Source organism: Folsomia candida, unplaced genomic scaffold (genome assembly GCF_002217175.1).
Source record: "Folsomia candida strain VU population unplaced genomic scaffold, ASM221717v1 Fcan01_Sc045, whole genome shotgun sequence".
Lineage (NCBI taxonomy): Eukaryota > Metazoa > Arthropoda > Collembola > Entomobryomorpha > Isotomidae > Folsomia > Folsomia candida.
Window position 1 is genome coordinate 404,393 of NW_019091237.1, and position 11,976 is coordinate 416,368.

The 11,976-nt window shown below is 39.0% G+C and overlaps 2 protein-coding genes and 1 long non-coding RNA gene across 4 annotated transcripts; all 3 read left to right on the forward strand.

The window, feature by feature from the left end:
- Positions 1-499: 499 nt before the first annotated feature.
- LOC110861805 (serine/threonine-protein kinase PLK1) lies at positions 500-7,761 on the forward strand. Of its 2 annotated transcripts, none has more exons than XR_004833269.1 (11): positions 500-782; positions 992-1,209; positions 1,500-1,616; positions 1,679-1,786; positions 2,336-2,556; positions 2,621-2,716; positions 2,904-3,109; positions 3,178-3,585; positions 3,663-3,946; positions 5,911-6,768; positions 6,908-7,761. XR_004833269.1 is itself a non-coding variant. In XM_022110945.2 (11 exons), the coding sequence occupies exons 1-11, from the start codon at positions 671-673 to the stop codon at positions 7,007-7,009; spliced, it is 2,151 nt and encodes a 716-aa protein (XP_021966637.1). In that variant the 5' UTR covers positions 500-670; the 3' UTR covers positions 7,010-7,761. The 2 variants fall into 2 exon arrangements, 1 of the variants encoding a protein (XP_021966637.1); XM_022110945.2 differs by having other exon boundaries at positions 5,911-6,189.
- LOC118433243 lies at positions 4,549-5,548 on the forward strand. The gene is made up of 2 exons (XR_004833270.1): positions 4,549-5,001; positions 5,068-5,548. It is a non-coding gene; the product is annotated as an uncharacterized LOC118433243 (long non-coding RNA).
- On the forward strand, positions 7,217-10,401 carry LOC110861749 (ADP-ribosylation factor-like protein 3). Its single transcript, XM_035844952.1, has 5 exons — positions 7,217-7,242; positions 7,343-7,358; positions 8,725-9,009; positions 9,579-9,815; positions 10,384-10,401. The coding sequence occupies exons 1-5, from the start codon at positions 7,217-7,219 to the stop codon at positions 10,399-10,401; spliced, it is 582 nt and encodes a 193-aa protein (XP_035700845.1).
- Positions 10,402-11,976: the final 1,575 nt, after the last annotated feature.

Consider the following 11,976-nt stretch of genomic DNA (forward strand, 5'->3'; position numbering starts at 1 on the left):
GGCCTCCCATGTCTCATCTTATGGTAAATTGAAAAAACCGACCGCAACTTTGTTTTGGACGTGGCTACTGTAACAACAATAATTAAACCATTCACCTACCTCAAACCAAAATAAATCATTTATCTATTTAATATTTAAGTACTTTCAGCATCCCCATATTTAAAACAATATGCAAATATTATGCAAAACTTGACAAAACCACCCACCCCAACAAATCAAAATCGTTCCCACAACTTACCAACAATAATTAAACTATTCACCTACCTCAACCCAAACCAAATTATTTATCCATTTAATATTTAAATCCATACTTTCCCCATCCCCCCATTTAAAGTATGACCAAAAACTTGACCAAAAACCAAGCCACCCCAACAAAGCAAAATCATGCACCAAATCCCCCATCATAAAGCACCAACTCTTCACCTCGCACCAGCATTGGCTGGGTTTCCTTGGCTGCAGCCAATAACTTGTTGGGAGGGAAGCAGCGGTGGCCGTTGGCTGCCAAATTCCTTCTTCACTTCACTCACGCTGCTCTTCTGGTTCAGTTCACTTCTCGTCGTCCTCCGCTTCGGCTGACCTCTCCTCCACTCCCACCACCACTTATCGACAGACTTATCTTCCTCCCTTCCCCCCTCACCACCACTATTTCCCCCCTCAACAACCGACTCCAATGTCACGACAAGTGAGAGGAGGAGGAGGAGGAGGCGGAGATGATGGACGGGCGGATCGAGAAAATCAGCCTCAGCGACTCCAAATGAAACAGTTGCCGCAAAAAGGATCAGGTTCGATTTAATTTAATTTTTATTTTTGACCTTTAAACACACTTGTAACTTTAGTTAGTTGTTACTTTAGTTTGGTTCCACAAAGTTACCATTGACCAGGGTAAAATTGTAACTTTGTGGATCGCAAGCCAGAAATGTTGGTTCGCAAGTGTGCCTTTAAATTTTTAAATAGTCATCAGTTGATAAAACTAGTTTGGTTTGAAAACTAGCTCAACCGCAGCCACCCCGTTATCCTGGCTCTGGCCCCTCAACAGTTGTACGGGCTGGGGGTGGTGGTGGTCAAGCTGCAGCAGCAGCCGGAGCGGCAGCCGCGGCCGCACCACCGCCACCATCAAACCCCACGTCCCAGTCGACGCAAGAAATCCCCACGGTTATCCGGGACGTCAGCACGGGCAATGCCTACGCCAGGGGGAAACTGCTGGGAAAGGTGAGTATTCATTTATTTAACAAATTCAGTAAATTTGTAATCATTTCTTCCCTCTGGGAATTTAATTTACAATTCTGAACGACGAGTTTGTAGTCAGTGAGTCTCTTAATTGAATGACATTGAGGTTTTGAAGCCAGTTTCAATTTTCCTGAGTAGAATTTATTGTCCAGAATTTTACAATAAACCTTCGAGAGGAGAAATGATTAACAATGTGCTGATTTAGTCATCGGGTCCTGCGTCTACTTTAAAGTTAAATGAGGTAGTAATTTGTATTTGTGTTCTCTGCACAGGGTGGTTTTGCGAGGTGTTTCGAAGTACAGCAGTCTAAGACGAGGCAAGTGGTGGCGTGCAAAATTGTCAATAAAGAACTCTTGATCAAACCTCACCAGCGAGACAAGATGATCCAGGTAGGTTTTTAAATATATCTAAGATTGCATTTGACGTTTGTAATTATGTTAATTTTATGTAGGAAATTACTATCCATCGAAAACTCAGGCACGAGTTCATTGTCAAGTTCCTCTCCCATTTTGAGGATGATTCTAACGTTTACATAACTCTGGAGCTTTGTAGTAAGAAGGTGAGAATAACTTTCAAGCTGTTTGATAACTAATCAATTTTTTATTTATTGTGAATTTTGATGAATCGCGGTGGTCAAACTTTATGGATTGGTTCAACAATTCTTCTAGATCAGTAAAAATTCTAATTAAACAAAAATATATTGCTAGATTGTTATAAATATAAATCAGACAATTCACGCAGTCCTTAGTAACCTTGTTAAATCCGTGCGTTTTGTGGCATATTTTTACAAAATAAAGAGACGCCCTTGATCTGATTTGCAAGTTTACAAAAATTCAAAACCTTGTAGCCTAATTTACCTTAGAAATACTTGTAACAATTTGTAAAGGTTTGTAACGGATTTTATAATGTTTTGCAAAGTCCTGCGTGAATTGCCTCGCTATTTTACAAATATATGGAGCCATTAGTTAAAAAATGTGTAAATATTTCGCCTATTTTTGTTGTGCAAAATGCATAAACTTTGTCACCATTCTATTCTATTCACGTACGTCACTAACTATTAAAATCTTGGGTTATAAATTTACAATTGTTCTCCTTTTCTCACTCTCAGAGTCTGATGGAACTCCAGAAACGGAGGAGGATCCTTACTGAACCGGAGGCGAAATACTTTTTGCGTCAGATTGCCGTAGCCGTCCAATACTTGCATGAAGACATGCACATCATTCATCGAGATCTCAAGCTGGGTAATATCTTCATTTCAGAAGATATGAAATTGAAAATTGGCGATTTTGGTCTTGCGACCACAGTGGACTTTGAGGGGGAAAGGAAAAAGTGAGTCAAAATCAATACCAGTAATAAAACAAAAACAAAGAAAAACTAACTGATTTATTTACAGGACGCTTTGCGGTACGCCAAACTACATTGCACCCGAAGTTTTGGGTAAAAAGGGGCACAGCTATCAAGTGGACATTTGGTCAATTGGGTGTATTCTGTAAGTCTCTCAGATTTGTAGCAAATTAATGTCAATCGATAAGAATTTGTGATTCACAATTTAATTGATATGCAATTTGAAAAAGCCACAATATCCCAATGGGCACGTTCCATTCTTTGAGCCCATAATTCTCATCCTTACTTTATGTAGATTACATTACATAAACTTTTACTTATCTTTCCCCAAGGTACACCTTGCTCATTGGACGACCTCCCTTTGAAACTGCCACACTGCGCGACACCTACCAAAAGATTCGTCGTGGGGAGTACATCTTTCCACAAAATGTGAAGATCGGTCACCCCGCGAAGAACCTATTGCACAAAATGCTCCAAGTAAATCCGGACCTTCGCCCATCTGCTAGGCAAATCATTTCAAATGAATTCATTCTTTGTGGTGAGAAAAAAATCCTTATCCTTAAATCAACCACAAATATATATTAAATTACACATTAATTCTTTTAGGATTTATGCCCACCGTTCTGCCACTTTCCGTCCTGACCATGGCGCCACGTTTTGATTTCCCAAAAACTGCCCAGCCCAGTTCCACCGCTCCAGCGGCTGCTGGGGCCGCGCCGCCTGATACGCTTGCACCAACCGGCCAACCGAAGAAGCCACTCACGGAGAGCAATCAACCTCGGACCGGAAGTGATGGCGACGCACCACTACCACCCACTCAGCCTTCTGTCCCTCGTACCATTATTGGTCAAACGAATTTGATTCCTCGCGTGGGGACCCCGGTCGAAAATGCCAACAATAATATTGTTTCTGCCGGAGAACTTGACAACATGGACATGGTGGAGTACATGAAGAATTTGAGGGATCAGTTGAAGCGAATTATTGAACTTGAACCTCGCACCACGCTGGATGATAGTAAATCACTAATTAACTAATTGTTATTAATTAGTATGAATTAATTGTACTAATTATGCCATCATTTCTTTCCCTAGACGAGGCCGAAGAACCAGCTCTCTCTCCGTTCCTCTGGATTTGCAAGTGGGTCGACTACTCGGACAAGTACGGATTCGGGTACAACTTGTGCGATGACACGGTCGGTGTAAGCTTTAATGATAACTCAAAAATTATCCTGCTCTCGGATGCGCGCAGTATGCATTACATTGAGAAAGAGGGAGTCGAATCATACTACTCACTTGATCAGTATCCCAACGACCTTTCCAAGAAGGTCAAACTGCTCAAGTACTTTCAACAGTATATGAAGGACAATTTGATGAAAGTAAGTACGCTCTGTCTCAAAATGAAGAGATAGTTTTATAAAATTCTACTATTTCTTAATAGCTTGGCCCTGGAGCCCAAAGTTTTATTATATTATAGCTCAGGTATTGCTACAAGTTCATGCCGAGTTTCATTGACATTTGACTTAAATCAAGAACTTTATCTGCAATCTTAAAAAATTAGTCAAATTCGACTGTCTCAAAAGTAAGAGATAGGGCATTTTTATGAAATTTAATTAGTTTATAAGTTAATTTGAAGGGGCTAACTACCTTTAAAACTTACTCTAGTATTCGGTAAAACCTTTCCTAGCTAAAATTGACGCGAATATTCATCGCTTCATGGAGTCATTGAAGTACTGAAGGGTCTCCAGCGGGATATTTGCCCATCCGCCATGCATCATTTGCTCCAATTCCTTTTTGGTTCGAAATTGACGCCCACCCGACGCGAGAAGTTGGCCCAAAAATTCTTCATGGGATTTAGGTCAGGACTGCTAGCCGGCTAAGCCAAGTTCCAGGCATTTTTCCTGGCAAAGAAGTCCATGATTAAACGGGAAGTATGAATTTGGGCGTTGTGATTCTGAATATCCCACCTTATCCGCAAAATTCTGGGTCCCTAACTGACTAGATTTGACTGGCGTACTCTCTGATAACCTCGTGAACCTATTCTGTGTGTAATCGGTGCTATTTCGGTCTTTCCATGATATCCAAATCCTCCCATATTATTACAAAATTACCCCTTAAAAATTACAAACTTAATTTAAATATGGTGCACATTTGTTAACACATATTTTGGTATGGGGTATTTTTTAGACAAGAATGTAGGTTATGCATGGGACTAAAAAAATATTCTGCATAAAAATATTTGTCCAAAAATATGAACCACAAATTTAAATTGAATTTGTAATTTTTAAGGGAAAATTTGGTAATATTGTGGGAGGTTTTGGATATCGTGGAAAGACCGGAATAGCACGAGTACACCCAGAACAGATTCACAAGGTTATCAGGGATAACGCCAGTCAAATCTGGTCAGCTAGGGACCCAGAATTTTGCGGATAAGGTGGGATATTCAGAATCACAACGCCCAAATTCATACTTCCAGTTTAATCATGGACTTCTTTGCCAGGAAAAATGCCGGGAACTTGGCTTAGCCGGCTAGCAGTCCTGACCTAAATCCCATGAAGAATTTTTGGGCCAACTTCTCGCGTCGGGTGGGCGTCAATTTCGAACCAAAAAGGGATTGGAGCAAATGATGCATGGCGGATGGGCAAATATCCTGCTGGAGACCCTTCAGCACTTCAATAACTCAATGAAGCGACGAATATTCGCGTTAATTCTAGCTAAGAAAGGTTTTACCAAATACTAGAATAAGTTTCAAGGGTACTGACTCCCTTAAAATTAACTGTTTAAATGTTTAAATTTCATATCTCTTACTTTTGAGACAGTCGATTTTGACTAATTTTGTAAGATTGCATATAAATTTCTTGATTTAAGTCAAATCTCAATGAAACTTGGCATGAACTTGTAGCAATACCTGAGCTATATTATAATAAAACTTTGGGCCCCAGGACCAAGCTATTAAGAAATAGTAGAATTTTCCAAAACTATCTCTTCATTTTGAGACAGACTATAGTAACATAATTAACACATTTGCTAATCATTTCTCGACTCTGGAAATTTATTTCAAAGTTTTGGACGACAAATTTGTAGAGCAGGTGGTTACTATTTTTTTAATGCACACTCCAGAATTTGAACACGATCTCAATGCCTTCAAACAAATAAAACTCATCAAAACTACCTTAAAACCTCACCGTCATTCCATTAATCAACTTTCTAACTACAAATTTGTCGTTCAGAATCTTAAAATAAATTCCCAGAGTCGAAAAATGATTAAAAACGTGCATATTTTGATAATGAGTAATCAAGTCCTACGACTATTTTTAACTCGCCCAAATCTTATCTCTCTCAGGCCACCGGAGATCACAAACCTCTCCCGCCCAACTGCATCGCCCGCGTCCCCAACATGTGGACATGGTTCCGCACTTCACGCTCCGTCGTCATGGTTCTTTCTAGCGGCACCATACAAATCAACAATTTCCGCGATCACACCAAGATGATTTTGTGCCCTATGCTCGGCGCCATCACCACTCTAGGTCCCTCGAAACACATGCGCACCTACAAAATCGCCAGTATGGACAAGGGCCTCTCGAGCGCTATGTTGGAACGGCTTACGTACGCCTTGGAGAAGGTAATTGTCATCATTTCGCGCGGTATAGAGAAAATCGAGCTGCAACAGCAAGAAATTTGTAATAATCTTGACGCTAAACCTGTTACTGGGGACGAATTGAATCGTCCCAACCCTAATTAATTTATTACCTATGTAATTTCAACCAAAACGTTCGCGCGCGCGCTGCCGCCGCCGCTGCACACAAAAACAATCATTTATAGACTCATCCAAATGCGCTGCTGCCGCTGCCGCTGTCGCTTCTGCTGCAATTATTTATAAGTCGTACCACATTATACTATTGTATTTATTTACTAATTACTTTAATTATTTATTACTTATTTATCCTCCTACTCGGCCTAACAGTAAGAGGTGGCCCTAAACCGACTGAGATTTGACTAGCCTATCATTATAATTACCATAATTATTATTATTATTATTATTATTATCATTTCTTCTCTTCACATCTCGCCAGTTGGAAATGATCTTCTTTCTCCATAAGGAAGTATTTCCACAAATTGAGCGAACCGTTACCCCCAAGGCCCAACAACAAGAATCTTCTCCCATTTTGGATATGAATCTATTGACCTTGCTACGCAGAAGGTAAACATTCGAGGACCAAAAATGCCACCTGCTTTTGCATCCACCCGCAGCTTATCTTATTTAAACCGTTATTACAATTTTAAGAACGTGCTTCCTCCACCATTTTACTTAACAAGGTCTCCTTTTTTCTACCTTTCAGGTTGAGGTTATCATCGGCAACCATATGAAAAACAACAGCTTCATCAACAACGTAATGGAATCGCCCGCAAAATTATCCGTGAAAAAGAAGCAGTGTCACTAATTGGTGTTCAGTAATATTTATTTTTTCTAAATTAATCGCTGCGTCGATTTCAAAAGTCATGTGTAATCCAATCGGCATTTTATATGTTTCTATACAAAACGATGTTGTTAATTGTCTATCCAATCCAAAATTTATCGTCGATTTCAAAGTCATAGGAACTTTTATATCATGTTTTTTATCCTTGTACACAAAAGTATTTTGTTAACTATGTCTCCAACCCAAAATTTATTATGGTACTTTAAAAAATCCATTATATTAATCTGTCTAAAGGACAAAATTGGTATATTAAAATGTCTCTGGAGAATTGTGTTTGGATGTCGATTTAATTTATAGTACTGATGACGAGAAGGTGGGGTCTGAATAGTTTTAAATATAACTTAACCTAATTTTAATGATTAATGATATTACTATTATTTACCGATAAGCTTACTTTTATACTGAATATGTTATCTTAAAGGGTCAGTTTATCCATCGATATGCCCATAGTTAACTATTGTTCGTTCAAAAAAATAGAGACACAGAAAATCTGTCTAGTTATCTGGCAGAATTTCTTTAAAAAAATAATAATTTAGAAAAATATAAGTACTTTCTCTCTATTTTTTTGAACGAACCGTAGTCGTGGGTTTTATACCGATAGATAAGCCGACTTCTTGATAAGCAACAACCCTTTTTTAAAAATAATGTGGTATGCAAAAGACGCGCAGTGAGAAATAAACCAATTTTATAATTTTGGAAGATATACACAATCCACAGTCCGATACAAATGTTATTGACAAATTCTATAAATAATAACTTAATCAATCAATTTCTCGAGGATATGTAAAATTGAGTCTAATCGTCACTTATATGTAAATGGCACTGTGCACGTTGTTTGGCATTTCTCGTGTCCCAGCAACCACGCTGAAGGAACCAAACATTGCATAATTATTGGCAAAATCAACCACCCAATAACTCAACTTACACCAATTCCAGCTAGCCATCCATCTAGCCATTCACTTCTTTCAGTCATGCATACATTTTCAATTCGATAAAGAAGAAGAATATTTTTGTCCGCAATTTGCTATTAAGTCCATCAACTAATTGGTATTCGGTGTTATTCCTGTTGTCTCGTCCTCTTATCTATCTCGGGGCGTGTCAATTAGTCCGACGTCCGACCCATTAAATCGGTCTAATTCTAATCAGGAGAAAGAGTGAGAGGCAATTCATTCCGTTTCATAAGCGGTCCAAGACCAAGAAGTGAGGAAAATTGGAACATTTCTGTTCTAGGAAGGAAACGTTAAAGTGTTGCGAAAATTATGGTAAGTCTCACTCTTTACGTATTCAGGACTTGATGTCTCATCGTCTAAATCGGCACATTTTTAGTCATTTGTATGCTCTGGGAAAGAATTTTAAAATTCTGACCGACAAATTTGTAGAGGAGGGAGTTCCAATTTTTTTTAGATGTTGACACTTTTTTGGCGGAGGAGATCTCAAGTTTAAGAAGCCTTCAGAAAAATTGGAACTCGTCGAAACTGGCTCAAAAAACTCAGCGTCATTCCATTAATCAACTCACTGACGGCAAATTTGTCGTTCAGAATTTTAAAATAAGTTCCCAGAGCGGAGAAGAAATTATTAAAAATGTGTGAATTTTGACGATGTGACATCCAGTCCTACATACGTCAACTCTTATCTTCTATCTTATCTGTTCTCATACTTATCTGTCCGTCTCGTTTTAGGGGTTGCTCTCGCTCCTCCGGAAATTGGCCGTGCACACGAGCGCCAACTCGGGCGTGGCGCAGTACCGGATCCTCCTCCTGGGTCTGGACAACGCGGGGAAGACGACGCTCCTCAAAATGCTCGCAAACGAGACGGACGAACACTTGAAGACGTCCCCCACGCGGGGCTTCAACGTCAAAACGGTCCAGACTGACTCGGGCTTTCGCCTCAACGTGTGGGACGTCGGGGGACAGAGGAATATTCGCCCGTACTGGACAAACTACTTGGAAAATGCGGACGCCTTGGTAAATATTCAGTGTTTCGTTGCTACATTTCGTACACTGGAAAGGAAGCAATGCAAGAAACTGTATGAAATACATGCAGATTATATGCGTGATTAATTAATCGTGATTAACAGATTAGGAATGGGGATTAAGGATTAAAAATTTGCATGTAATTAATCATTACTCCTTAATTCCGACAAAGCGTGGCTAAATTATTAATCCTTAATCATAATTAGCACTAAGTTGATTGCAATCATTAAATGCAGTAAAATCAAAATTAAATTAATCCTTAATCCAAAATTGGTCAGGATTAATTAATCCTCAATCAAGGAGGAATCAGCACAAATTAATCCTAATAAGAGCATTACGACTTAATCCTTAATCCCAACAAATTGATTTATTTAATTAATCTTGAATTAATCTAATCCCGGAATAAGATTAATCCTTAATCTCACAAAGTCATTATTCATGTGTTTCTGAAAATATGTACTAAGAAACTACTTTCTTCCCGTTATTTCTTGCAAAACTGATTACTTCTACCCGAAACCCTGAAAAAATATCGGTCTCATTGTCCTTATTTTCTTGGTCAGATTTACGTCATCGACTCCGCCGACCGGAAACGACTCGGAGAAAGTGGTGAGATCCTGTTTGATCTCTTGGAGGATGAAAAAATGGGCGGCGTGCCACTCATCGTCTTCGGAAACAAGCAAGATCTCGCCGACGCCGCGTCCACAGCCGACATTGCGCGCTCCCTCAACCTTCACACCATTCGGGACAGAGCGTGGCAGATCCAGGGCTGTTCCGCCGCCACGGGGGAAGGCGTTCGGGTAAGGAAACTTAATAAATAGGGAATTTCTAGGTCATTTCGTCCCCCAATAAGTCACGATTTTGTGCAATTTATTAACTAACAATGGAGGTCTCGCAGCGTATGCAATCCGATTTTAGCAAACTGGTCTCAATCGATCGCAAATTTGCATAGTATGAAATTTGCGAAAGACACGATCTCCGAATGGGCACGTTTGGCCGAGATATTTGCATCCGAAGAGGAGAAAACGCGCCTTAAAGTCGACAAATTGTACACTTTTCAAATTTCCTATGCGTTTTCTCCTCTTCGGATGCAAATATCTCGGCCAAACGTGCCTATTGGGAGATCGTATCTTTCGCAAATTTCATACTAATCAAATTTGCCATCAATTGACACTATAATTTGCTCAAAATCGTATCGCATATATACGCTGGTCGACCTCCATTTGTTCCCTATGTACCCACAATTCACCCATTATTTGCACATACGTAATAACCCCCACAAAAAATGAGTATGGTCATTCACTTCTCCACAAAAGGGGAAGTACGCCGTGTATAAATACCTAAATACTTATTAATTTATTACCCCAGGTTTTACCGGTGGCATGAAAAAGCACAATTTGCATGTACATATTTTTATGTATATCTACGTATTTGCATGTCATAATCACAGAGCTGTACGTACATGCAAATTCACACCCACAATGCATTACATAAACAATACGATACATTACAAAATCACGAAATTAAGCATGTCACCCTTATCATCGTGCATGCAAAAAAATATGCGAATTGTGGCCAATCTGCCTGCATCATCATTATTCCGACGCGATGAATGACGCTGCACTTGCGATTCATAAAAATTCTCGGCTGGACAATATCCTTCGACTTGTTTTGCTTTGTTTCTGGAGACCTTTTTAATATTTTTTGTACCGTCACGTCACCATTACTTGTTATTCTTTGTATGTACGTGCAATGACCGCGGAAGGGTGAGGGGACAGAGGTCCCCACGGTTGCTTGATGTCCGCATCATCTCCCCATCTTATACAAGCCCCTCCCTCCCTTATCTTACACATACCTGTTCAAAAAAACTTTTTTCATTCAAAATTCAGCCATCCCGATTTCTGACTGAAGATTTTCATTCACATTCAGTCATTTTCTTTCAAACTCATTTCATTCATTTCACTTCATCTGACTTCATTTCTTACTTCGCCCATGTATTAAGCACAGGGTGAAAAATTAAATGAGTGAGAAATCCTATCATTCACAGTCATTCATCTGAAATGACGGAATCTTTCAATCATTTTCACTCAAATCACAGGAAATTCATTTTCATTCACTATCATTCTTTATCATAATCACTGATTATTAATCAGTCACATGAATGAAAGTGAACAGGTATGATCCTACAATATTAGCGTCCCCAGTAGTCCCCCGATGTCCCCACGGCTTCCGCGGCCACTGCGTATCCATACAATTCCAAGTATATTTAAAAATACGTGCAGTTTTTACACAGTAACTTCATCATTGTGTGGAGTGGCTGTAGCTTACAAATAATTAATTCAATCAAACTGCTATATACATACATTCTTATTTTATTGTGCCAAATTTTTTGCACGTGCAAATTTTCCACGGGATGAAGAAATACCCGTATTAGTATGGGCGTGAGTGAACACAAGGAGGAAATCCCACCACGATACAAGATAAAGATATATTTATTTATTTCGCGTATACTATATGTTTTTTGCATGTGCAATAAATGCCAATTCAAGTTATTTCAGAGACAGTGCAAAATATGTATGAAATGAATTCGCACAACTTAATCCTTGAGAATTGTGTTCGAGTTTCATGCACTCTTTTTCAACTACAAATTGTACAAATTGTTCCCGCTTCAATATTATTTAGCAGAGTTGCTTCGCGTTCATGTTTGTACCTAAAATTGTACAGAAATTTGATTCTAATTCGCAAAAATAAGTGTTTGCAAAATATAAAATTTGCATCAATCAACAACATGCAACATTTGTAATGGATTATGCGTGTAAATACGTATAGAATAATACATTATTACGTGATGGATATATGTATATATAGTAGTATATGCTAAGTGTACTCGATTATGCACCTACTGCAAATACTCCGTATAAAATACATGCATTACCATTGGAATAGGTTCGTGATCCTAAG

Bases quoted from the DNA above. Each gene is read 5' to 3' on its own strand.
- LOC110861749 (XM_035844952.1), top strand. From the start codon at position 7,217: ATGTCTCCAACCCAAAATTTATTATG. The intron at 9,010-9,578 runs GTAAATATTCAG...TTTCTTGGTCAG, and splicing joins TGGAAAATGCGGACGCCTTG to ATTTACGTCATCGACTCCGC.
- LOC110861805 (XM_022110945.2), top strand. From the start codon at position 671: ATGTCACGACAAGTGAGAGGAGGAGGAGGAGGAGGCGGAGATGATGGA. The intron at 783-991 runs GTTCGATTTAAT...TTTGAAAACTAG, and splicing joins GTTGCCGCAAAAAGGATCAG to CTCAACCGCAGCCACCCCGT. The intron at 6,190-6,907 runs GTAATTGTCATC...TCTACCTTTCAG, and splicing joins TTACGTACGCCTTGGAGAAG to GTTGAGGTTATCATCGGCAA.